A 21338-nucleotide genomic window follows, 5' to 3' on the forward strand; every position below is an offset into this window, starting at 1 on the left:
CCAGCTGGCATTCTTCCTGCTTTCTAATAAAATGAAAAGCACTAAGTTGCATTAAATTAATATTAGTCTTTTCTGCAGAAGACACTTAGAACCTTTCCAGAATGTTTTTGATCCCCACTTACCACAGTGTTTGTCCACACTCACTTCCTCCAAATGTTTCATGGCTGCTGTGAGTTTTTCAGATTTTTTTTTTTTTGCTTATTCATTGAAACAATGCTTCGTTGATTCACCCTAAACAGCAAAACCGCAAACACAAACATACACAAATGACAAAATGAAGAGGTGAAAGGGGAAATGCGTGAGGTGAGGGATACAAAAAAATGGCAGATCAGGCACTTAGAGGAAAGTTAGCATAGAGGCATGGAAAACAGCCAGGCTTTTTGGCGGGAAAGATAAAAGGTTTTAAATATGGCACTGTGAGGGAAGCTGGCTTTGAAACTTTTCAGTGAAAAACAATGTAGTAAAAGATTTTTCAAAAACAACAAGGCAAGAGGTGCTTGGAACCATTTTCAGAACCAAATGAAGGGGGGAAACATGCATAACTCCTGAGGAAACATTTCATTCGTTGGTTAAAAACAGTGTAAACAGCTTGTGTGGAAAACAGCTTAAAAACAATGTAAACAGCACAGCTTGTGCAAAATTATTGTCTCAGAACATACTTGTAAATATGTCATACATGACTAGTGTTGTGACATAGTTTTAGCTCCAAATAAATGTTCACTCAATGAAATGGAAGTACATACTATAATGTTGCAAATAAACCAATCATTTTCCGTATGTTCCTGTCAGTGACAGAAAAGCCTCGTTCTCTTCTAAAATGCTTCTTGCACGCCTCGGGAAGAACGGCCGTACTATCACAGCATCCCTTGCTACCGAAGCGAGAGAACTTGCTAAGTCTGTCCGCGCCATTCTAGAAGCAGACTGTGAGTCTTCTATCATTTCCCTCCTTGTTTGCTTGACAGTTTAAAGAAGCATGTTTGGTTAACTGTAGACTGTGCCATGAATATGGTGTGTGGCTTGTCAAAAGGAAGGAACTCAGCAATCAGTGAAAATGTGTGATTGGTGAAAATCAGTGTACTCATTTGGATTATTCTAGCATGTTGCTCTGGAATTATGAGCTGTATGACAAACAGTCATGGGCAAATATTCTCATTTTGTAATTGTATTTATTCTGGGACGCAGGATGCTCTACTTCAAATATCCAGGGCGTCTGAAATGCAAATAGTTTTTTTAAAAAAACAAGATAGAGGTGAGTTTGAAATTGCTTTCTTACATGTCAGTGACCTGTGAGGAATTCGTGCAAGGGAAGTGTAGGGAATCCCTCCAATTCATTTGCTGGTCCAGCTGAAAGCAGAAAGTGTGGGGAGGGATATTGTCAGAGGTTTTATGTGTTATTGAGTGTGTTGGGAGTCGCCCTGAGTAATAAATAAATAAATAAATTTGGCCTTGAAGTTATGTCAGTCTATAAACTGCTTGCTCACCCTAGCAAACATTCTGAACTTCCTGTACACAAGAATCTCTTTGAGGCTGGGTCCTTATGCACTCACGGTGGCCCAACTTATTTTCCTTGGTCTTGCAGTTGAGTTTGGGTGCTGCTTAATGCTTTTCCTTCCAAGGAAAGTCAAAAGTCAGCCTTCTTTGCTCCACCTAAGAATGTAAGAACAAGCCTGCTGGACCAGAGTCCATCTAGTCCAGCATTCTGCTACTCGCAGTGGCCCACCAGGTGCCTTTGGGAGCTCACATGCAGGAGGTGAAAGCAATGGCCTGCTGCTGCTGCTGCTGCTGCTGCTGCTGCTGCTGCTGCTGCTGCTGCTGCTGCTGCTGCTGCTGCTGCTGCTGCTGCTGCTGCTGCTGCTGAGCACCTGGTCTGCTAAGGCATTTGCAATCTGAGATCAAGGAGGATCAAGATTGGTTGACTTCTCCTCCATAAATCTGTCCAAGCCCTTTTTAAAGCTTTCCAGGTTAGTGGCCATCACCACCTCCTGTGGCAGCATATTCCAAACACCAATTACACGTTGCGTGAAGAAGTGTTTCCTTTTATTAGTCCTAATTCTTCCCCCCAGCATCCCCCCCCCACCACGACAGATGTCTTTTAAATTCCCATGGGACCCTCTTCTTCCAGGGAATCCTGATATCAGCTGTTGTGGGTTTTCCAGGACGTGTGTCCATGGTCCAGAATCGATTCTGATCGTGATAGACTTTGACAATACCTTTGGGAATCCTTTCCTCTGTCTCCAACCCACACTGCCTCTTTGCTATGTCATTTGTCAGGTAGATCACTTGTACCTCCTAGATGCAATCCACATTCCATCTCCTGCTTCAGTGATCTTCCATGCCTCTGCGAGGCAGCCATGGGGTTGAGGGCGGTATTATTGTGCAGCCACCATTTGGTTTTAGGCACAAGACGGGTGGCCAGGCTTGACAATTTGCAGTACCTCATGACATTGTCTAGTGCAGGGGTAGGGAACCTTTAACACTCAAAGAGCCATTTGGACCCGTTTTCCACGGGAAAAGAAAACACTTGGAGCCGCACATAATTTTTGACATTTAAAATAAAGATAACACTATATATATAGGGTTTTTTTTTAACCTTTTACTCCGCTCATTCTGAGAAGCGCATGGATGCGCCTGCCCTGCTGCCTGCAGAGAAGCGAGCAAAAAAAAGAATGGAAAGCAGCCAGCCTCGCCGGCCAGCTGGGAAAGCGCCTGCCCGTTCCAATGGGAAGTGAGGCGAGAGAAACCACGCGAAAGCCAGCGGCCCAGCCGACCGTGGGCAGTTGGTGCGCCCGCCCTGCTGCCTGCAGGGCGGGCAAGGATGGGGCCGGCGGCTCGTCTCGTGGAGCCACAGTGCAAGGGCAGAAGATCCACATGCAGCTCTTGAGCCGCAGGTTCCCTACCCCTGGTCTAGTTGAATAATCCTTACAACACCCATGAGTCTTCACTCTACAAGGGTAGAGGCGAGTCAATTATTTTTTGGGTTTGTTTTCCTCACAAGTAAAACTGGTGTTTGTTTGTATCACCTGAGTGTAGCCTGTGGCTTATAGATTGCCAGGCTAGTTCAGCGGCTGTCAGTATTGTGAGTGTTGTGGTAGCTTAAAGATATAGCCGAGTTCAAACTCAAACTAGACCTTTATTAGACATCAGAAAAAGAAAAAAGGAAGAAAATATATAATGCACACCAGATAGGGTTTGATATGATGATACAGCTGGAAAGAGTATCAGGAGTATACAGACATCATTTATGCAAGGAGGGGAGCCCAGAAGGTTATTTCAAAGTATTAACTAGGAAATTGGCCACCATTTCTGATATCTTGGGGTCCTGATTGTTCAGGAGATAGTTCAGTTTGGCATTAGGAGAGAACGGCCTGCCATAATTGGAACCTTCAGAAAAAAGCTGGGTCTAAATTCTGTAAATTTTGGGCAAGCAAGTAAAATATGCTCTAAAGCACAGGTGTCAAACTCGCGGCCCTCCAGATGTTATGGACTACAGTTCCCATCATCCCCATCATGATGCTGGCAGGGAATGATGGGAACTGTAGTCCATAGCATCTGGAGGGCCGCGAGTGTGACACCTATGCTCTAAAGTCTCTTCAGAGGTTAGGCAATGTGCGCAAACACACATCAGGTGTAGAGATGACATAAATCTCTCTGGGGATAGAGTAAGAGGAAACGTATTGGTTCTTGCTCTGGTGATCACCCATCTCTGCTTGGGGTCAAACAATACGTTTAAGTAACCAATATAGCCGAGTTATTGAAGCATTTTGCAGGCTGAAGTCATCTTCATCAGATCCTTGACAAGAAACCTAACCCAGCAGCAATAAAGACATAGCAGAAGGAAACAAAACTGAATGAGGAAGAGTTTGGATGTATATCCCGCCTTTCTCTCCTGTAAGGAGTCTCAAAGCAGCTTACAAATTCCTTCCCTTCCTCTTCCCTCAACAAACACCTTGTCTGGTAGGTGGGACTGAGAGAGTTCTGAGAGAACTGCGATTAGCCCAAGGTCTCCCAGCAGGCAGCTATGCCATTGGCATAGGGCAGTGGTGGCGAACCTTTGCCACTCCAGTTGTTATGGACTACAATTCCCATCAGGCCCTGCCAGCATGGCCAATTGACCATGCTGGCAGGGGCTGATGGGAATTGTAGTCCATAACATCTGGAGTGCCAAAGGTTCGCCACCACGAGCATAGGGTCTATTCAGCGCAGAGCAAACGTCTGGTACCCAGTTCTTTGACGTTTTATCCCTGCAGACTCCTGCTTTCTCTGAAACCCAGTGGGCTGTCATGGCTTTCTGTGCATTTTCTTGCACATCAGAATAAGACCCTGCAGTAGTCTGAGTCAGCGTTATTATCTGGCAGGTTCTGTGGGCTCATTCCCCTCGCCACCCCCGCCACACACGTACAGGCATTCTAGAGGAGCAGCTGTGTTTGTTTCAGCAGGTCTTGTGCCACTGTAAAAACTGGGGAAAAAAGTGTTACAGTAGAAGCTTTTGTGGACCAGAACCAATTTGTTCAGAAGCCTCTATTTACATTGTCTTGCACGCCATCAAGCTGAGCCCTCTAAAAGGTTAGTGATCGCATCCAACAGGAACCACAGGTGTTTCTTCTAAAGTGCTTTTGGGAAAGGAATTTGTTCCCAGGAACCCTTGTTTCTCCATGTGTGGGTTAAAAATCTGAGCCAAACGAAGGGAATGGGGAGCTAACAGAGAAGTCATTTTTTCCCTCCATAGTCACTCTTAGAACTAGCATCAAACAATGGACCAAGCTACAGCATGTTTTCTTGGAAGTAAATCTGAGTCTGGCTGTTGCGGGTTTTCTGGGCAGTATGTCCGTGGTCTGGTAGTTTTTGCTTCTAACTTTTCACCCGCATCTTGGACTGGCATCCTCAGAGGTATGTCATGGTGAGCTATGCTTCTCTCCATGGCAAAAACTTCCAGACCATGGCCACACAGCCCAGAAAACCCACAACCGCCAGTTGATTCTGGCTGTGAAAGCCTTCGACAATACATTAAATCTGAGTCTGTTCAGTGCTCCACTGAACATTAAATTTGGGCATTAAACCTGCTGCTTTACTTTTGTATTGTTGTGTGTTAACAGTCCTTAAATTGAGATGAGCATATGTGAGCACACGCTGTAATGCACTTCCGACAGCCCAGAATTTTAAGCCACTATGTTAAGGACTCCTTGAAATCAAAGATTCTGTGACTGTCAAATGAATGTGTTTTTTGACTGTCCTAAATACGAAGCAGAAAGGGGGAAGTTTCTGATTAAATGGATAATTAAATTTGCCCCTTTTCCTGATAACTGTGAAATTAAGGTTGCTTCTTAATTGTCTAAATAAAAACTGCGTAGTAGATGTGGCAAAATTCTGCTTTGCAGTTTGTTGTCAAAGTGTTTAAAAACAGGAGTATGGCCTACGGGCTGGTAAACCCAAATAAAATATGAACACCACTGTATGATGAAAACTTCAGCCTTCTGAATATTTACCTGGGATTTACCCTTGCTAAATCTGAATTTATTTCAAAGAAAATATGTTTCGGACTGGATCAGATTCAGTGGAACAAAATTGGATAGAGTGGGGGTGATTTTGCTTTGGTCCTTTACCAAAGATGGAGACTATTCATATTCTTCCCTTTGTTGGTCTTCTTTTCTGCAGCAGCAGAACAGCTGGAGGAGTCTTCACTTATTACTTTCACAAGATTAAAGGATTTTTTACATTATTCATAAGCTTCACTTTTAATCCATGTGAGTGAACAAGTTTGTAAAATATTTTTGGTGGTAGCATTTGAAGACTTACCAGGTTGCTGTAGGGTCCTTAAGCAGCTTGGGACTTTACAAATCCAATCTGTCAGCTTGACTAACTTATGAACATGAGAACATAAGAACTAGCCTGCTGGATCAGACCAGAGTCCATCTAGTCCAGCATTCTGCTACTCACAGTGGCCCACCAGGTGCCTCTGGGAGCTCACATGTAGGATGTGAAAGCAATGGCCTTCTGCGGCTGCTGATCCTGAGCACCTGGTCTGCTAAGGCATTTGCAATCTCAGATCAAAGAGGATCAAGATTGGTAGCCATAGATCGACTTCTCCTCCATAAATCTGTCCAAGCCCTTTTTAAAGCTATCCAGGTTAGTGGCCATAACCACCCCCTGTGGCAGCATATTCCAAACACCAATCACACGTTGCGTGAAGAAGTGTTTCCTTTTATTAGTCCTAATTCTTCCCCCCAGCATTTTCAATGAATGCCCCCTGGTTCTAGTATTGTGAGAAAGAGAGAAAAATTTCTCTCTGTCAACATTTTCTACCCCATGCATAATTTTATAGACTTCAATCATATCCTCATATAACTTGAGACAGCACAAGCATTGGGGGTATCAGAAAAGTATACTTTTAGTGAATGACACATGAGAAAAGTACACTGTTGCACCCTCAGTTTAGCTCCATGTAGACCAGTGTTTTCCAACCTTTTCGACGTCACGGTACCCTTGACCTCACTCTTCATATCTCACGGTACCCCTGCCATCCTCCCCACACCTTCCCCTCCCAGTTTCCCTGCTTGCCACCCCCCAGCGTGAAGGGAAGTGAAGGGGAATGGGGGGTGGGAAGTGGCTGCTGACCTTGCAGCAGGCCCTGCCCCCTGGGCCAGCTCCATATCCTTGCTGGCGCCAGCGGGAGACACAGCGTGAGGGGGGTCGGTAGCATTGCTGCGGTACCTCTGGGACATGCTCACGGCACCCCAGAGTACCACGGAACCCTGGTTGGGAATCATTACAGTGTTCTAGTCTGGATGATGCATGAGGGTGTATGATATTTGCCAAGGCCAAACTGAAGAGCTGGTAGAATTGCTGAAAGCACCCTACCATATGCTCCAAGTGTCCCAGTTTATCAGATTAGGTCTCTGTTTTCCGTCACAGGTCCCTAGTAAATCACTGTCCCTATTTTGTCCCTGGTTGTTGCTTTTGGAGGAAACCTTGCTAAAGTTTCGTCAGTGTCTTTTACTAGGAACCATTGTTTTCAGGGCTCCGTTCTATGTTTAGAGCGAGAATAAATAGTTGGATGAAGAGGGTGAGTGCGTCTTGTTGCCAGTTAGCCTGCTGATCAGTGCATTCGTATGAATACTAAGGCACTGTTTTTATTTATTAGCTTTATGGTTTGCCTTTCTCGCTGAGACTCAGGGCAGATCACAGGATATACCACAGTGCAATCAGACAGCAGAAGACACCCGAAACAGAGTGCAGTAGGACTAGGATTACAGAATTAGAGAACAAGGTGAACAGCAAGTTTCTCTTTTTTTCTCTTTCGTCATCCTTTATTGATGTTTAAATAATACACTATAAACGAGATCAAAATAAAAACTCACTATAGCCTCTACTTTCTAGCTTCAACAACTTCTGCAACAAACTTTGCAATTGTAACAGTAATCTCTGGAATCAGTTCATTTAACAAACTTTGGATTATACTATCCTTGTTTTTGAGATCTTTGGAACGAAGGGATGGAGAAAATTATTGTCTGGTGCTGCATGCAACTGGCAGTCCAGAATGATACGATGGATTGTGTCCAGAGAGCTTGAGGAACATATTCATGTTCTCTTCTGCAGTGGGATTCTCTGGTATCTTCCGGTCAGTACCTTTGAGGGAAGAACATTAAATTGAGCCAACATAAAAGCTATACGACTTGAGGAATTATCTAAGTTATGGAAGTAATGAGCCATTCTTCCATACCAGGGTTGATAGTTTCAAAGAAAGCCCAAAATATTCTGAGAGATCAGTCTCATCCAGCACACTCTCTTTTTGAACTGTTACCATCTGGCAGACGATACAGATCTATAAAAACTAGGACAAAGAGGCTTAGAGACAGCTTCTACTCTAGAGCTGTGGCGATGCTGAACTCCGGGGCTTCATGTTGATGTGTTTGGGGCTGTGTAGTGATGGGTGGAGGAAGGGGAAAGTGAGGATGGGGTATGAGTCTGAAATTGTGTGCATCGAGGAATGCTGCTGTAAATTTTCGTTGTGCGTGCACAATGACAATAAATGCTTGTGCTTCAATATAGCAGGAGGGCAAGGAGGTGGCTGAGCAGGGAACAGTTTTTGATATTGCAGGTCCAATAATCTCTTGACAGCAAGTTATCTGTGGCAAGGTACAGTATAGACAGTACAGAAAGTGGATTTCAAGGTGTAAGAAGACAACGCAATAAAATCAAGTGATCCCTACAATAACCATAGCAGTGCGCAGCCTGCTTTTCCATATACTGTTGCTGCTGAGGGGCCTTTTAAACAGTCGATAATAGCTTGTATTAGTCAATTTTGTTTTCCTACTATGTTTTTGATCTAAACTATAGACAGTGTCCTCCACAACACAGGTTATTGAAGAGCAAATGAATAGAAAGTGTTCAACAAGTGGAACAGAACCTTGGGAAGTGTGTAGTGGGGAGGGGACAATCAGGTCGTGATTCTTGGTTTAAGAAAAGGGATGTTGGAGGTGCGTCCCAACCTCTACCTGTTGAATGTTGAAAGCCCCATCCATTTCTGCAGGCTATTTTATCAGCAATCCAAGGTCGTTGTATTCCCAGATCAATCCTTACTTTTGGTACAAAATGTAAGCTGTTCCAAGGGTTCCGAACTAGTCTTGTGATGTTACATTCCACAAATGTATGTCATGTGATGTTACATTTTTCTAAGGCATGTTCTAAAAATGGAAAACATTGTTAATTAATGGGGTGCTATGTGGTTTCCGAGCTGTATGGCCGTGTTCTAGCAGCATTCTCTCCTGGCGTTTCGCCTGCATCTGTTCATTTTCATAACCATGAAAATGAACAAAACTTGGCTACCAGTGTTGAAAAACACTAGAGTCAAGACAGTGACTAATCAGCTCCACGCAAACACAGGATGACTATAGACAGTAAACAATCAAAGAGAACAAAGGCCAGGCTACTTCTATTCAGATGCCCTCACCTATTGACCTTGCTATCTTCATTGTTACTCACACGCTAATGGGTGGATCCCACTCAACACATGTAAATCTAGCTTGCTAACTGCACCCTTTACTTGTTAATGGTTCTTTCCCTGACCCTGGACACTCCAACAGGTATATATACTCCACTTTCTTTCCCACTATCACAGTGGTGGCCAGCATGGCCAATTGGCAGGGGCTGATGGGAATTGTAGTCCATGACATCTGGAGTGCCAAAGGTTCGCCACCACGGCACTATCAGATCCTCTGAAGATGCCAGCCACAGATGCAGGCGAAACGTCAAGAGAGAATGCTGCTAGAACACGGCCGTACAGCCTGGAAACCACACATCACCCCAGTGATTCTGGCCATGAAAGCCTTCGACAATACATTGTTAATTAATACTGCTCTGAAATATGGAGTGCGGCTTACGCACTGTGTTAATGAAGCGTGCATTCAAAGGAACACGTCTTCTCTTAGCAACTACCTAAAAATAAAATCTCCTTTGCTGTTACTCTTTTCTGCTGTACATATTCTCCTTGCACAGGCAGCCAGAAGGAAGGCAGTGCGGACCGTGATGGATGAAACAGGATTTTGAAAGGGGGGGTGGGGAGAATATTTTGCAGGATCTTTTGAGGAAAAATATCTACACTGCTGAAATCCTTATATCAAGCCCCACATTGACATTAGTGGGTGCTTTCGAGGTCAGTAAAAGGAGTACCCAGCTTGTTGGGGGTAAAGTGTAGATGACTGGGGAAAGCAATTGCAAACCATCCTGTAAACATGGTTTGCCTTGTAAACACCGTGATGAGTTGTCACCCAACGGGTCAGCAATGATCTGGTGCTTCTACAGGGAATTACCTTTACCCGTTACCTTTTACACATAACCTATCATAGCGAGGGTTCTGCAGAATAATGATAATTTTGCTTAAAAAGTAAATGCTATGCAATGCTTTACCCCTTGGAATGCTTTGAATTAAAACTAGGGTTTTTTTAAAAAAAAAAAAAAGATGCAGGGCAAGTTCTTCCCCAGCAATATAATTTTGGTTATTCCTGCAATAATGGCTAAGTTGCTTAGGCCAAATTCTCAGTCTTTTTTGACCTTACAAAGTAATACTTCAATGATAAGGCAAAGCCTAGGCAACAACTCCTAAGTCTCCCCCCCCCCAAAAAAAATCCATTTTCAAATGAGCCCAGAATATAGACCAGTGATAACGAACCTTTTTGAGACCAAGTGCCCAAATTGCAACCCAAACCCCACTTATTTATTGCAAAGTGCCAACCCGGCAATTTAACCTGAATCCTGAGGTTTTAGTTTAGAAAAAACAGTTGGCTCCCTCTTCCTCCGCCCCACCCGCTCTGTGCCTCTTTAGCATCTCTGCCTCCTCTGCGCCCCCCCACCCTCAGGCAGCAGCCACCCGGAGCACAGGCACCAGGCCCACCAGCCGAGTTCTCCCTGTTCACTGCGGTGCGCGCACATTGTGCTCAGTGGCCCAGGCCAGCCTAGATGTGTGTGTATGTGTGTGGGGTGATTTTCCACCCCCACATGATGAACTCTGTGTGTGCGTGCCCACAGAGAGGGCTCCGAGTGCCACCTCTGGCACCCGTGCCATAGGTTTGCCATCACTGATATAGACCAATCTGAAAGAATTTTTCAGCTGTTTTAGCCCTTCCTATCTTTTTGTTTCCCAAATTCACCCTCGAAACAGTGGATGCAGAAGATTTCAAAAGTAGGAGGATCCCTAGGAACTAGATGTTGCTGTGAACATGTTCAGAAGCATCCAGTCTACTAGGAACTATGGAAATGTAGTCATCCTGGTCTCTAACCTCCCTAGAAGCTACCACATATGTTATTTTGCCACTGTTTTTTTGTTGTAATGTACACCGTACGTAAGTTGTGTCAGAATCTTTGCTTGGTATAGTTTAAGGGCAGCTGGTACATAGTGCCCTCCCTTAGTACGAAAAAGCCTTAAGACTGCCCCTGTTGTCTGCTCTGCGTTTCTCATTACCATTTTTATGTGCTCCACATTCGAGCCTGTTGACTGAACCACAATCCCCAGGTAGTTGAACTTATCAACTTGTTCGATTTCTTTCCCTCTAACTTTCCAGATCCTCTTTTTAGGTTGATTACCAAAAGCTGTGATCTGCTACCACATATGTGGACAGTTATTTTCAGAGATGCAGGGAACCACGGGACAACATTTTCTGTGATTCTTGGTGTTTCTGAACACTGCCTTGCATGCACACAGCCAGGTTTACAGCTAATGGAAGATCTTTTACAATGACCAGCGCAAGGCTGTTTGCGATCACTATATCCAAGCAAGCAAAAGCCAGAAAGATTCACAGTAGGTGCTGTCATAAGACTGCAGTACACGCCAGATCCAATTCAGACATGGATTATTTTGCTGAGTACCTGGAGAAAATCTAGCAGTTGAGCTTGGGCCATCCAAATAATTTCCAGTGTAGACCTGGAGTGTGTCTCTGGTCTTATATATTAATGCTACTGAAGTGAAGATCAAAGCATCTCAGGAATTTACAGGGAAGCTAAGAGATCACCCATCAATTTCGTAAAGTCAGCTTTTTTCCCTGGGAGTCTGCTGAAAGGGAAACTTTAGATCTGCAAAATAATTGACCTGTAAAGTTCCACAGAGTGTGGGTGGATGCTGAATTCTCGCACATCCTTCCAGCCCCAGGACAACAATTCTGAGTTTACTAAGATTTCAACTTCTTAGACATATCTGCAGTACAGTTTTTCCTGCTTCCAATTTGTGCTTTATTGGGAGATGCGCTCTCAAAAGGAAACTGCAGTGTGAAGTCCAGTATTTTTATACCACACTAGCGGGGCCCGACCGCACGTTGCTGTGGCTTATTGTGGTGAAATGGGAAAGGAACAGTAGCAGCAAATCAATTGCAGAGGCCAGCAGTACGTGCTCATGCAAACACGCAGTACGTGCTCATGCAAACCTGTTCAATCTGCCTGTCGTTTACGTTCCATGTATTGAGTTTTCTAGACTTGGAGAAAACCAGGATTTTGGATTTGTTGAAATTTATTGTCAATGCATTGTTTTGGCAGTAGTTAACAAAACCTTGAAGCAGTCTTCATAAACCGACCCTAAGAACATAAGAACAAGCCACCTGGATCAGACCAAAGTCAATCTAGTCCAGCTCTCTGCTACTCGCAGTGGCCCACCAGGTGCCTTTGGGAGCTCACATGTAGGATGTGAACGCAATGGCCTTCTGCGGCTGTTGCTCCCGAGCACCTGGTCTGTTAAGGCATTTGCAATCTCAGATCAAGGAGGATCAAGATTGGTAGCCATAAATCGACTTCTCCTCCATAAATCTGTCCAAGCCCCTTTTAAAGCTATCCAGGTTAGTGGCCATCACCACCTCCTGTGGCAGCATATTCCAAACACCAATCACACGTTGCGTGAAGAAGTGTTTCCTTTTATTAGTTCTAATTCTTCCCCCCAGCATTTTCAGTGTATGCCCCCTGGTTCTAGTATTGTGAGAAAGAGAGAAAAATTTCTCTCTGTCAACATTTTCTACCCCATGCATAATTTTGTAGACTTCAATCATATCCCCCCTCAGCCTCCTCCTCTCCAAACTAAAGAGTCCCAAACGCTGCAGCCTCTCCTCATAGGGAAGGTGCTCCAGTCTCTCAATCGTGCTTTTTGCCAGTCTCTGCACTTTTTGTATCTCCTCAATATCCTTTTTGAGATCACGGTGACCAGAACTGGACACAGTACTCGCGGTCGCACCACTGCTTTATATAAGGGCATGACAATCTTTGCAGTTTTGTTATCAATTCCTTTTCTAATGATCCCCAGCATAGAGTTTGCCTTTTTTACAGCTGCCATGCATTGAGTTGACATTCCCATGGAACTATCAGCTAAAGGCGCCTAAATCCCTTTACTGGTCTGTGACTGATAGCACTGACCCCTGTAGCGTGTATGTGAAGTTTGGATTTTTTGCCCCTATGTGCATCACTTTACATTTTGCTACATTGAACTGCATTTGCCATTTCTTAGCCCACTCACCTAATTTATCAAGGTCCGCTTGAAGCTCTTCGCAATCCTTTGTGGTTCTCACCACCCTACATAATTTGGTATCATCTGCAAACTTGGCCACCACGCTACCCACCCCTACTTCCAGGTCATTTATGAATAGGTTAAAGAGCACTGGTCCCAAAGCAGGATCCTTGGGGACACCACTCCCGACATCTCTCCATTGTGAGAACTTCCCATTTACACCCACTCTTTGTTTCCTGTTTCTCAACCAGTTTTTAATCCATAGGAGGACTTCCCCTCTTATTCCTTCATTGCTGAGTTTTCTCAACAGTCTCTGGTGAGGAACTTTGTCAAAAGCCTTTTGGAAATCCAAGTAGACAGTGTCCACCGGTTCACCCCTCTCCACATGCCTGTTTACACCCTCAAAGAACTCTAGTAAGTTTGTAAGACAGGATTTGCCTCATTGCTGAGTTTTCTCAACAGTCTCTGGTGAGGAACTTTGTCAAAAGCCTTTTGGAAATCCAAGTAGACAATGTCCACCGGTTCACCCCTCTCCACATGCCTGTTTACACCCTCAAAGAACTCTAGTAAGTTTGTAAGACAGGATTTGCCTCTGCAAAAGCCATGCTGACTCTTTCTCAGCAGGTCTTGCTTTTCTACATGTTTTATAATTTTATCTTTAATGATAGATTCTACTAATGATAGATTCTACTACTGATTCTACTAATGATAGATTCTACTAATCGAGACCGCATCACCCCATATGTCCCTGTACGGCCTCTTCGATCAGTTGAGGCCAACCTACTTGTGGTCCCTGGCCCCTCGGTGATGCGGCTGGCCTCCACACGGGCCAGGGCCTTCACGGCTCTGGCCCTGGCCTGGTGGAACGCTCTTCCTCCAACTGTCCGGGCCCTGCGGGACCTTGGTGAGTTCCGCAGGGCCTGTAAGACGGAGCTGTTCCGCCGGGCCTTTGGAGGAACCGGCCGCTGATGGTGCCTCCCCCTTTCATGGCCCTCTGCCTCATGGCCCTCTACATCTGGGACCTGCCATTCCTCCCTCTTGGGGAGAGGATTTCAAATACGGAGCAGCTGGATGCCATTTATATTTATTATTGTATTTTTATTGTATTATATTTATTATTGTATTTTATTGTATTGTATTTATAAGATTTAGCTTTTACTGTTTTATCGCAGCTTTTAAAGATTTTGCCATTTTATTATGTTTATTGTTGTTCACGGCCCGGAGCCCCTCGGGGATAGGGCGGTATAAAAATCTAATAAATAAATAAATAAATAAATAATAATTTACCAGGAACAGATGTCAAACTGACTGGCCTGTAATTTCCCGGATCCCTTCTAGATCCTTTCTTAAAGATTGGTGTGACAGTGGCCATCTTCCAGTCTTCAGGGATAGAGCCTGATTTCAGGGATAAGTTGCACATTAAAGTGAGAAGATCAGCAATTTCATGCTTGAGCTCTTTAAGAACTCTTGGGTGAATGCAATCTGGGCCAGGAGATTTGGTAACATTTAGTTTATCAATGGCTGCCAGAACTTCTTCCTTGTCTACCATTATCTTCGCTAGTTCCTTGGATTCGCCTCCTAAGAAACTTGGTTCAGGTGCAGGAATTTTCCTCACCTCCTCTTGGGTGAAGACAGATGCAAAGAATTCATTCAGCTTCTCTGCAATCTCCCTGCCATCTTTTAGCACACCCTTTGTTCCTTTGTCATCTAACGGGCCTACCGCTTCCCTTGCTGGCTTCTTGCTTTTGATGTACTTGAAGAACTGTTTGTTGCTGGTCTTGATGTTCGCAGCCATGCGTTCCTCATAATCCTTTTTTGCCTCCCTTACAGCTAACTTGCTTCTCTTTTGCCACTATTTGTGTTCCCCTCATATTCTTCATCAGTCAAACTGGACTTCCATTTTCTAAAGACATTTTCTTTTTTTCTGATAATTTCCTCAACCTCTCTTGTTAACCATGGTGGCTTTCTTTTGGACTGGGTGCTGCCTTTTCTAACCTGTGGAACACATTCCAGCTGAGCTTTTATTACTGTGTTTTTAAATAACCTCCAAGCATCCTGGACAGTTTTGACTCTCTTGATTTTCCCTTTCAGCTTCCTGCGCACTATCCCCCTCATCTTTGAGAAATTTCCCTTTCTGAAGGCGAATGTAACTACATTAGTAGTTGCCACTTGTTCTCATGCAGAGATACTGAATCTGACAGCATTGTGGTCGCTGTTCCCTATCGGCTCAACAACACTGACTTCCTGCACCAGGTCCTGGGTCCCACATAGAATTAGATCTAGGATCACCTCTCCCCTGGTTGGTTCCACAACCATCTGCTCTAAGCCACAGTCATTTAGCATATCCAGGAATGCTCTCTCCTTACTATGACCTGAACATGCATTTTTCCAGTTTATATGGGGATAGTTAAAATCACCCATTACCACTACATTTTTGTTTTTGTTGGCCTCTCTAATTTCTTTTTCCATCTCAGAATCCTCTTCTGCACTTTGGTCAGGGGGACGATAATATATTCCTAATATTAAACTGTCCTTCACACCTGGTATTGATATCCACAGTGATTCTGTAGGGGAACCAGTTCCCCTTGCATTGTCTATTTTATGTGATACTATGCTCTCTTTGATGTAAAGGGCAACTCCACCCCCAATGCGCCCTGTCCTATCCTTCCTATAGAGCCTGTAGCCTGGTATAACAGCATCCCACTGGTTCTCCTCATTCCACCATGTCTCTGTAATGCCCACTATATCAATGTCCTCCTTCAAAACTCTGTACTCCATCTCCCCCATTTTAGGTCGAATGCTTCTACTATTAGCATAGAGACACCTGTATACGCTGTCTCTGTCCTTAACCTGGGATTTATGTGCTTTACCCTCAAGTCTTTTGTAGACATTATCCCTTGTCACATGCACATTGCTATGTTCTTCGCTTGTATGTGGTTGATTTAGAAAAACCTCCCTCTCTGTCTGCATCCCCATAGATACTGTATTCCAAACCGAAGTCACCTCAGCTCCTGTCAGCTTTCCCCCAGTGATCAGTTTAAAAGCTGTTCTGCCACCTTTTTAATGTTGAGCGCCAGCAGCCTGGTTCCTCTTTGGTTAAGATGAAGCCCGTCCCGTTTGTACAGGCCTGCCTTGTCCCAAAAGGTTCCCCAGTTCCTGACAAATCTGAAACCCTCTGCCTTACACCAGCTTCTCATCCACGCATTGAGACCCTGTATCTCCGCTTGCCTAGCTCGCCCTGCGTGTGGAACGGGTAGCATTTCTGAGAATGCCACCTTGGGGGTCCTGGACTTCAACCTGTTTCCTAGCAGCCTAAATTTAGCTTCCAGAACCTCCCGGCTACATTTCCCAATGTCGTTGGTGCTAATGTGGACCACAACTGCTGACTCCACCCCAGCACTGTCTAAAAGCCTATCTAGACGAAGCGTGACATCCGCAACCTTCGCACCAGGCAGGCAAGTCACCATGCGGTCATCACGCCTCTCACAAACCCAACTCTCTACATTTCTAATGATCGAATCACCCACTACAAGGAGCCTCCCACCTCCCCGAGGGGTATGCTCAGTGCGAGAGGATAGCTGATCACCAGTTAAGGAAGGGATCCCATCTAACGGAGCATCTTCCCCCACCTCAGACTGGCAGCCTCCGTCCCCAAGACCTTCATTCTCCATGACATCTGAAGAGATGTCACCTTGAGAGTGGGTCCCGGCTGTTAGGTCCCTGAAAGCCTCGTCTGTCACCCTCTCTGCCTCTTTCAGCTTCTCCAGGTCTGCCACCTTGGCTTCAAGGGAACGCACACGTTCCTTGAGTGCCAGTAGCTCATTGCAGCGAGGGCACACCCACGACTTCTGTCCTAGTGGCAGATAGTCATACATGTGACACTCAGTGCAAAACACTGGAAAGCCCCCATCCCCCTGCTGGCTTTCTGCCTTCGTATCTGATTTGTTTAGATATTTAAATATTAAGCTTTTAGTCAGTGCCCCCTGGAGCTATCTGCATGTACTATCTGTCAAATATGTCCTTATTAATTTAAAAAACAAAAAAAATAAATTAAAATTGCGCGCCCCTGTTAAAATACACTGTTTTAAAAGCTGTGGCTTTGAGAAAAGCCCTCCAAAATGAACACCAGCAGGTCACTCTGCTCTTCCTGGCCGAGTCTTCTCCTCCACTGCTGCAACTCCTCTCTGCTGGTTCCAGAGACTGAACTAAAGCCCCACCTCTCTGGTTCCAGAGACTGAACTAAAGCCCCACCTCTCAGGAGCCCAGGACAAAGAGGAACAAGAGATGAACTCTGTTAACCCCTGTTAAGCCCCACCTTCCAGATTCAGCAGCCTTAGCTCACAGGAGCCTTACAAGGAGAAAAAGAGATAACCCCTGTTAAAGTACACTGTTTTAAAAGCTGTGGCTTTGAGAAAAGCCCTCCAAAATGAACACCAGCAGGTCACTCTTCTCTTCCTGGCCAAGTCTTCTCCTCCACTGCTGCAACTCCTCTCTGCTGGTTCTAGAATGAGATAACAACACAGCGTCATCTGCATAGAGTAGTACGTGGGTTGGCCTTTGACCAAAGATAGGTTAATGGTTATTAGTCTGTGACAGATAAGAGACAAGATAATTTAATAGAGATTGAACAAATAGGGTGCTAGAATACATTCTTCTTGATGCTTTTGTTTAAAGTTATTGGCGAAGTCAGATGACCAGCATGATCATAGCAAACCTGGCAGGTATTAGAGGTTTATAGTTGGCGAATTAGGAATAGTAGTCTCTGGTCTATTCCCAAAGTGGTTAATTTTTCCCAGAGTTGCTTCCTAGGGACAGAGTCAAATAAGTACTTAAGGTCCAGAAAAGCTGAGAAAAGTTTCCCACCCTTCGGACTGCTGTATTTCTCTGCTAGATGGTAAAGGACCAGGCAATGGTCGAGATTAGATTTGCCAGAGGTGAAGTCAGTCTGCTCCCAACCCAAAACTGAGGAGGACCAAGGTATTAGGCGCTTCGCTAGGTTTCTTGCATAGAGTTTACTTACAACTGACAGTAAGCTGATCGGTTGATAGTTTGCTGGATTCCATGGATCGCCTTTTTTGTATACTGGAACAATGATGGCCTGAGACCAGGTTTTGGGGATCTGCCCACTGTTGTTAATTTGAGTGAAAAGGGCAGGCAATGTGGGGTCCCAGAAGTCCAAAAAGCTCTTAAAAAGTTCTGGTGGGAGGCTGTCTGGGCCTGGTGCCTTCCCTTGTTTTAGATTGGATGATCGAGTGGCCACCTCGCAGCAGACAGGAGGCCATATTGGAAGATTAGAGTGAAATCATTCCCTTAAGGCAGTTTAGGGCTTTGCTGATCTAAATGCTGGAGGGGCCAGGAGAGTTCCTGGAATTCTAATTTATGTCCAGATCACAGAAATCAGTTCTTCTGGAGAAAAGGCTGCTGTGGAAGGTGGACTGAATGATATTATAGCCCAATGAAGTCCCTCCCCTCTCTAGATCCTCCGTTCATAGTGTTGCCAATTTTAGGTGGCACCTGGAGATCTCCCACTATTACAACTAATCTCCAGGTGATCAAGATCAGTTCCCTTGGAGAAAATGGCCACTCCGGAGGATGGACTCTATGCAGTGGCGAAGCTCCCACGGGGACATCCGGGGACACTTGACCCGGGCGTACCCCGTGGGAGTCACGTGGGGGGCGCAAAACCATCCCAGCGCCTCCCCTCCTCTGCCTGATCTCCGGCCGTTCTCCCCTTCTCCTTGCCTGTTCCGTCGTCGTCGCTTCCTCCCCCTCCTTGCCTGCTTGTCTTGATCGCTCGGCTGCTCTCCCTCACTCTCATTCACTTTCAGTTTTGATTTTGTTTCATGAGGGAGGGAGGGAGGGAGGGAGGGAGGGAGGGGGAGTGAAAAAAGGCTGGGATAGAGCCAGATGAGCCAGGAGAGTGGAGAAGAGATCATGCATACCCTTCTGAAACTTGCATTGGTAAGTTTTAAAAGAAAATGAAAGGTGTTCTTTTAGTTTTTTCAGTTTTACAGGGGGCTTCACTAGGGGGCTAATAAAAACAAAAGCTAGTTTGTGGCTTTTACCTGTTTTCTTCCAGCATAAGCACAGTATTATATCTGTAAATTGCATTTGTATGAGATCTTTAGTGCATTGAATATGAAAATAATCCCTTCATAGGTAATGGTTTAGCACTATAAAACTGCATTATACAAACAGCACACAAGCAGCATAATTTGCATACTTGATTCCACTTGAAAAAGATCTATCTTTAAACCTTCCAGTCTTCCCCCTTGCTATTTTAGTTGCCTGTGGCTATTTTGTTTTTGGTATAGTTTTTGGCATATAATTTTATAATATCGTGTCTCTCTCAAAGTAACTGCAAAATGTAGTTTTTCACTACAGATAGTGGAATGTTAGCTAAGGGTTCCAGCCTCCAGGTGGTGGCTATAGATCTCCTGGAATTACAAATGATTTCCAGGTACAGAGATCAGTTCACCAGGAGAAAATGGCAACTTTGTATGGTAGATTCTGCATTGCACTCCACTGAAATCTGTCCTCTCTCTGAACCCCCCTTCCTTAGGTTTCATCTTGAAAATCTCCAGGTATTTCCCAATCTGGAGCAGACAACCCTAGTTCTGCACAATGTTGCATGTTTTAATAATAGCTATATCTTCAGTGTTTGTGATGTCTAAATTGTAAACAAAGGAGCCTAGAAGAAGGAGCAGGGGTCACAAACACATAGCTGTGCATCTGGGATTGTAGAGAGTGATGTGTTGGAATGCTTGGAGTAAACTCCCCACAGTAAACTCTCTGAGGTTCAACAAAAAGGCATAGAGGCCGAAGTCTGATGTTGCCTCTTAGCACTGATATTCAGAGGTTTAATGCCCCTGAATGTGGAAGTTTTGCACAGTTTCAGCACTCAAGACAGATTTTTCAAGAGCAAGTCAAGAAAGTAGATTCTGAGTTTGTGCCCAAGCAGCCCACAGCAGCTTCTGGCCTTGGCTACCCAGGCGGATGAATGCTCACCATATAAATTCAAGCCCCCCCACCCCCGTGGGAAAACCTTTGGGTCATCCAGAGATTACTTTGGGCTGCACCCTTAGCAATTAAAGGACAAATCTGCAGTGTTTGGAATTCTTGTAGATACAAGTCTGAAATAGGCATTCAGAGAAAGAGATGGAAATTCAGATTTGTACTGTGTCTTACTTGGTCAGGTTTGATATTAATCCAAATTGGCTATTATTTTTGGCAATGCTTGGGAGAAATGCAAAGGAATGAGTGGAGGGTAATAAAACATTATTGAAACAAAACATTTTGAAAGCATTTTAAGTCGTATGGCACTTAAAATATTTTTAAGTGTTACAACAGTTGTTAAACATTTTGAAAATGTTGTCAAATTTTGTTAATCTCTGCTGTGTGCCATGGCCCATTGCTGTGTTCAGATTTGTGAGTTGGGAAATGTTCTATAATGTGATGGTGGCTTTGAGATGACTTGGTGCAAAAAAATCATTCTTTGGCTGTAGTGGGGGAGGGTGGTCTTTGGTCATGGGGGGAGGGGGGCTGCCTGGGGGGGGGGCGCAAATCCAGATTTTGCCCCGGGCTCAATTTTCCCTAGCTACACCTCTGACTCTATGGCATTATATTCTGCTGAGGTTCTTAAACCTTGTCCTCCATGGGCCCCACCCCAGAAATCTTCTGGTATTTCCTAATTCAGAGCTGGCAACCCTATCCCTTCATCATAGGAACAGCAGTGGCGTAGTGGTTAAGAGCAGGTGCATTCTAATCTGGAGGAACCGGGTTTGATTCCCCATTCTGCCGCTTGAGCTGTGGAGGCTTATCTGGGGAATTCAGATTAGCCTGTGCACTCCCACACACGCCAGCTGGGTGACCTTGGGCTAGTCACAGCTTTTCAGAGCTCTCTCAGCCCCACCTACCTCACAGGGTGTTTGTTGTGAGGGGGGAAGGGCAAGGAGATTGTAAGCCCCTTTGAGGCTCCTACAGGAGAGAAAGGGGGGTATAAATCCAAACTCTACTTCTTCTTCTTCTTTATGACCCACTGCCAAATCTCCAGGAATTGCCCGACCCAGAGCTTGCAGCTGTCGTTAGAGGAAGATCTTTCCTCACACTGGCTACGGAGATCTTGAATTGAAACCACAGTCCTACCCTCATTTGAAGAACATCTGCTAATAATTTCTGAAAGGCTTAAAGCCTAACTAGGCATCAGAACATTTGTTATCAGATCTTCATACTTTTTTTACAAAAAGACCAATAGCTGTCACACATACACCTGATAACCAAAGAAGGCAGCAAAAAGAAGATTGTCAAATAATCACTGGAGACTGTCAAATAATTAATCACTAGAGACTCAAGGCATTTATTAGAA

The 21338-nt window shown here is 44.7% G+C and overlaps 1 protein-coding gene across 4 annotated transcripts in view; it reads left to right on the forward strand.

The window, feature by feature from the left end:
• Positions 1–21338, forward strand: part of STXBP4 (syntaxin binding protein 4) — a 168779-nt gene that overhangs the window by 81282 nt on the left and 66159 nt on the right. For 2 of the 4 annotated variants that reach the window (XM_048490978.1, XM_048490977.1), the window contains exon 15: positions 790–923. The exons of the other annotated variants lie outside the window; for them this stretch is intronic. In XM_048490978.1, the coding sequence (XP_048346935.1) occupies positions 790–923 (134 nt within the window). The remainder of the gene's footprint in view (positions 1–789; positions 924–21338) is intronic. 4 annotated transcript variants of the gene reach the window in all.

The sequence above is a fragment of the Sphaerodactylus townsendi genome, linkage group LG03 (genome assembly GCF_021028975.2).
Source record: "Sphaerodactylus townsendi isolate TG3544 linkage group LG03, MPM_Stown_v2.3, whole genome shotgun sequence".
Taxonomy (NCBI): Eukaryota; Metazoa; Chordata; class Lepidosauria; order Squamata; family Sphaerodactylidae; genus Sphaerodactylus; species Sphaerodactylus townsendi.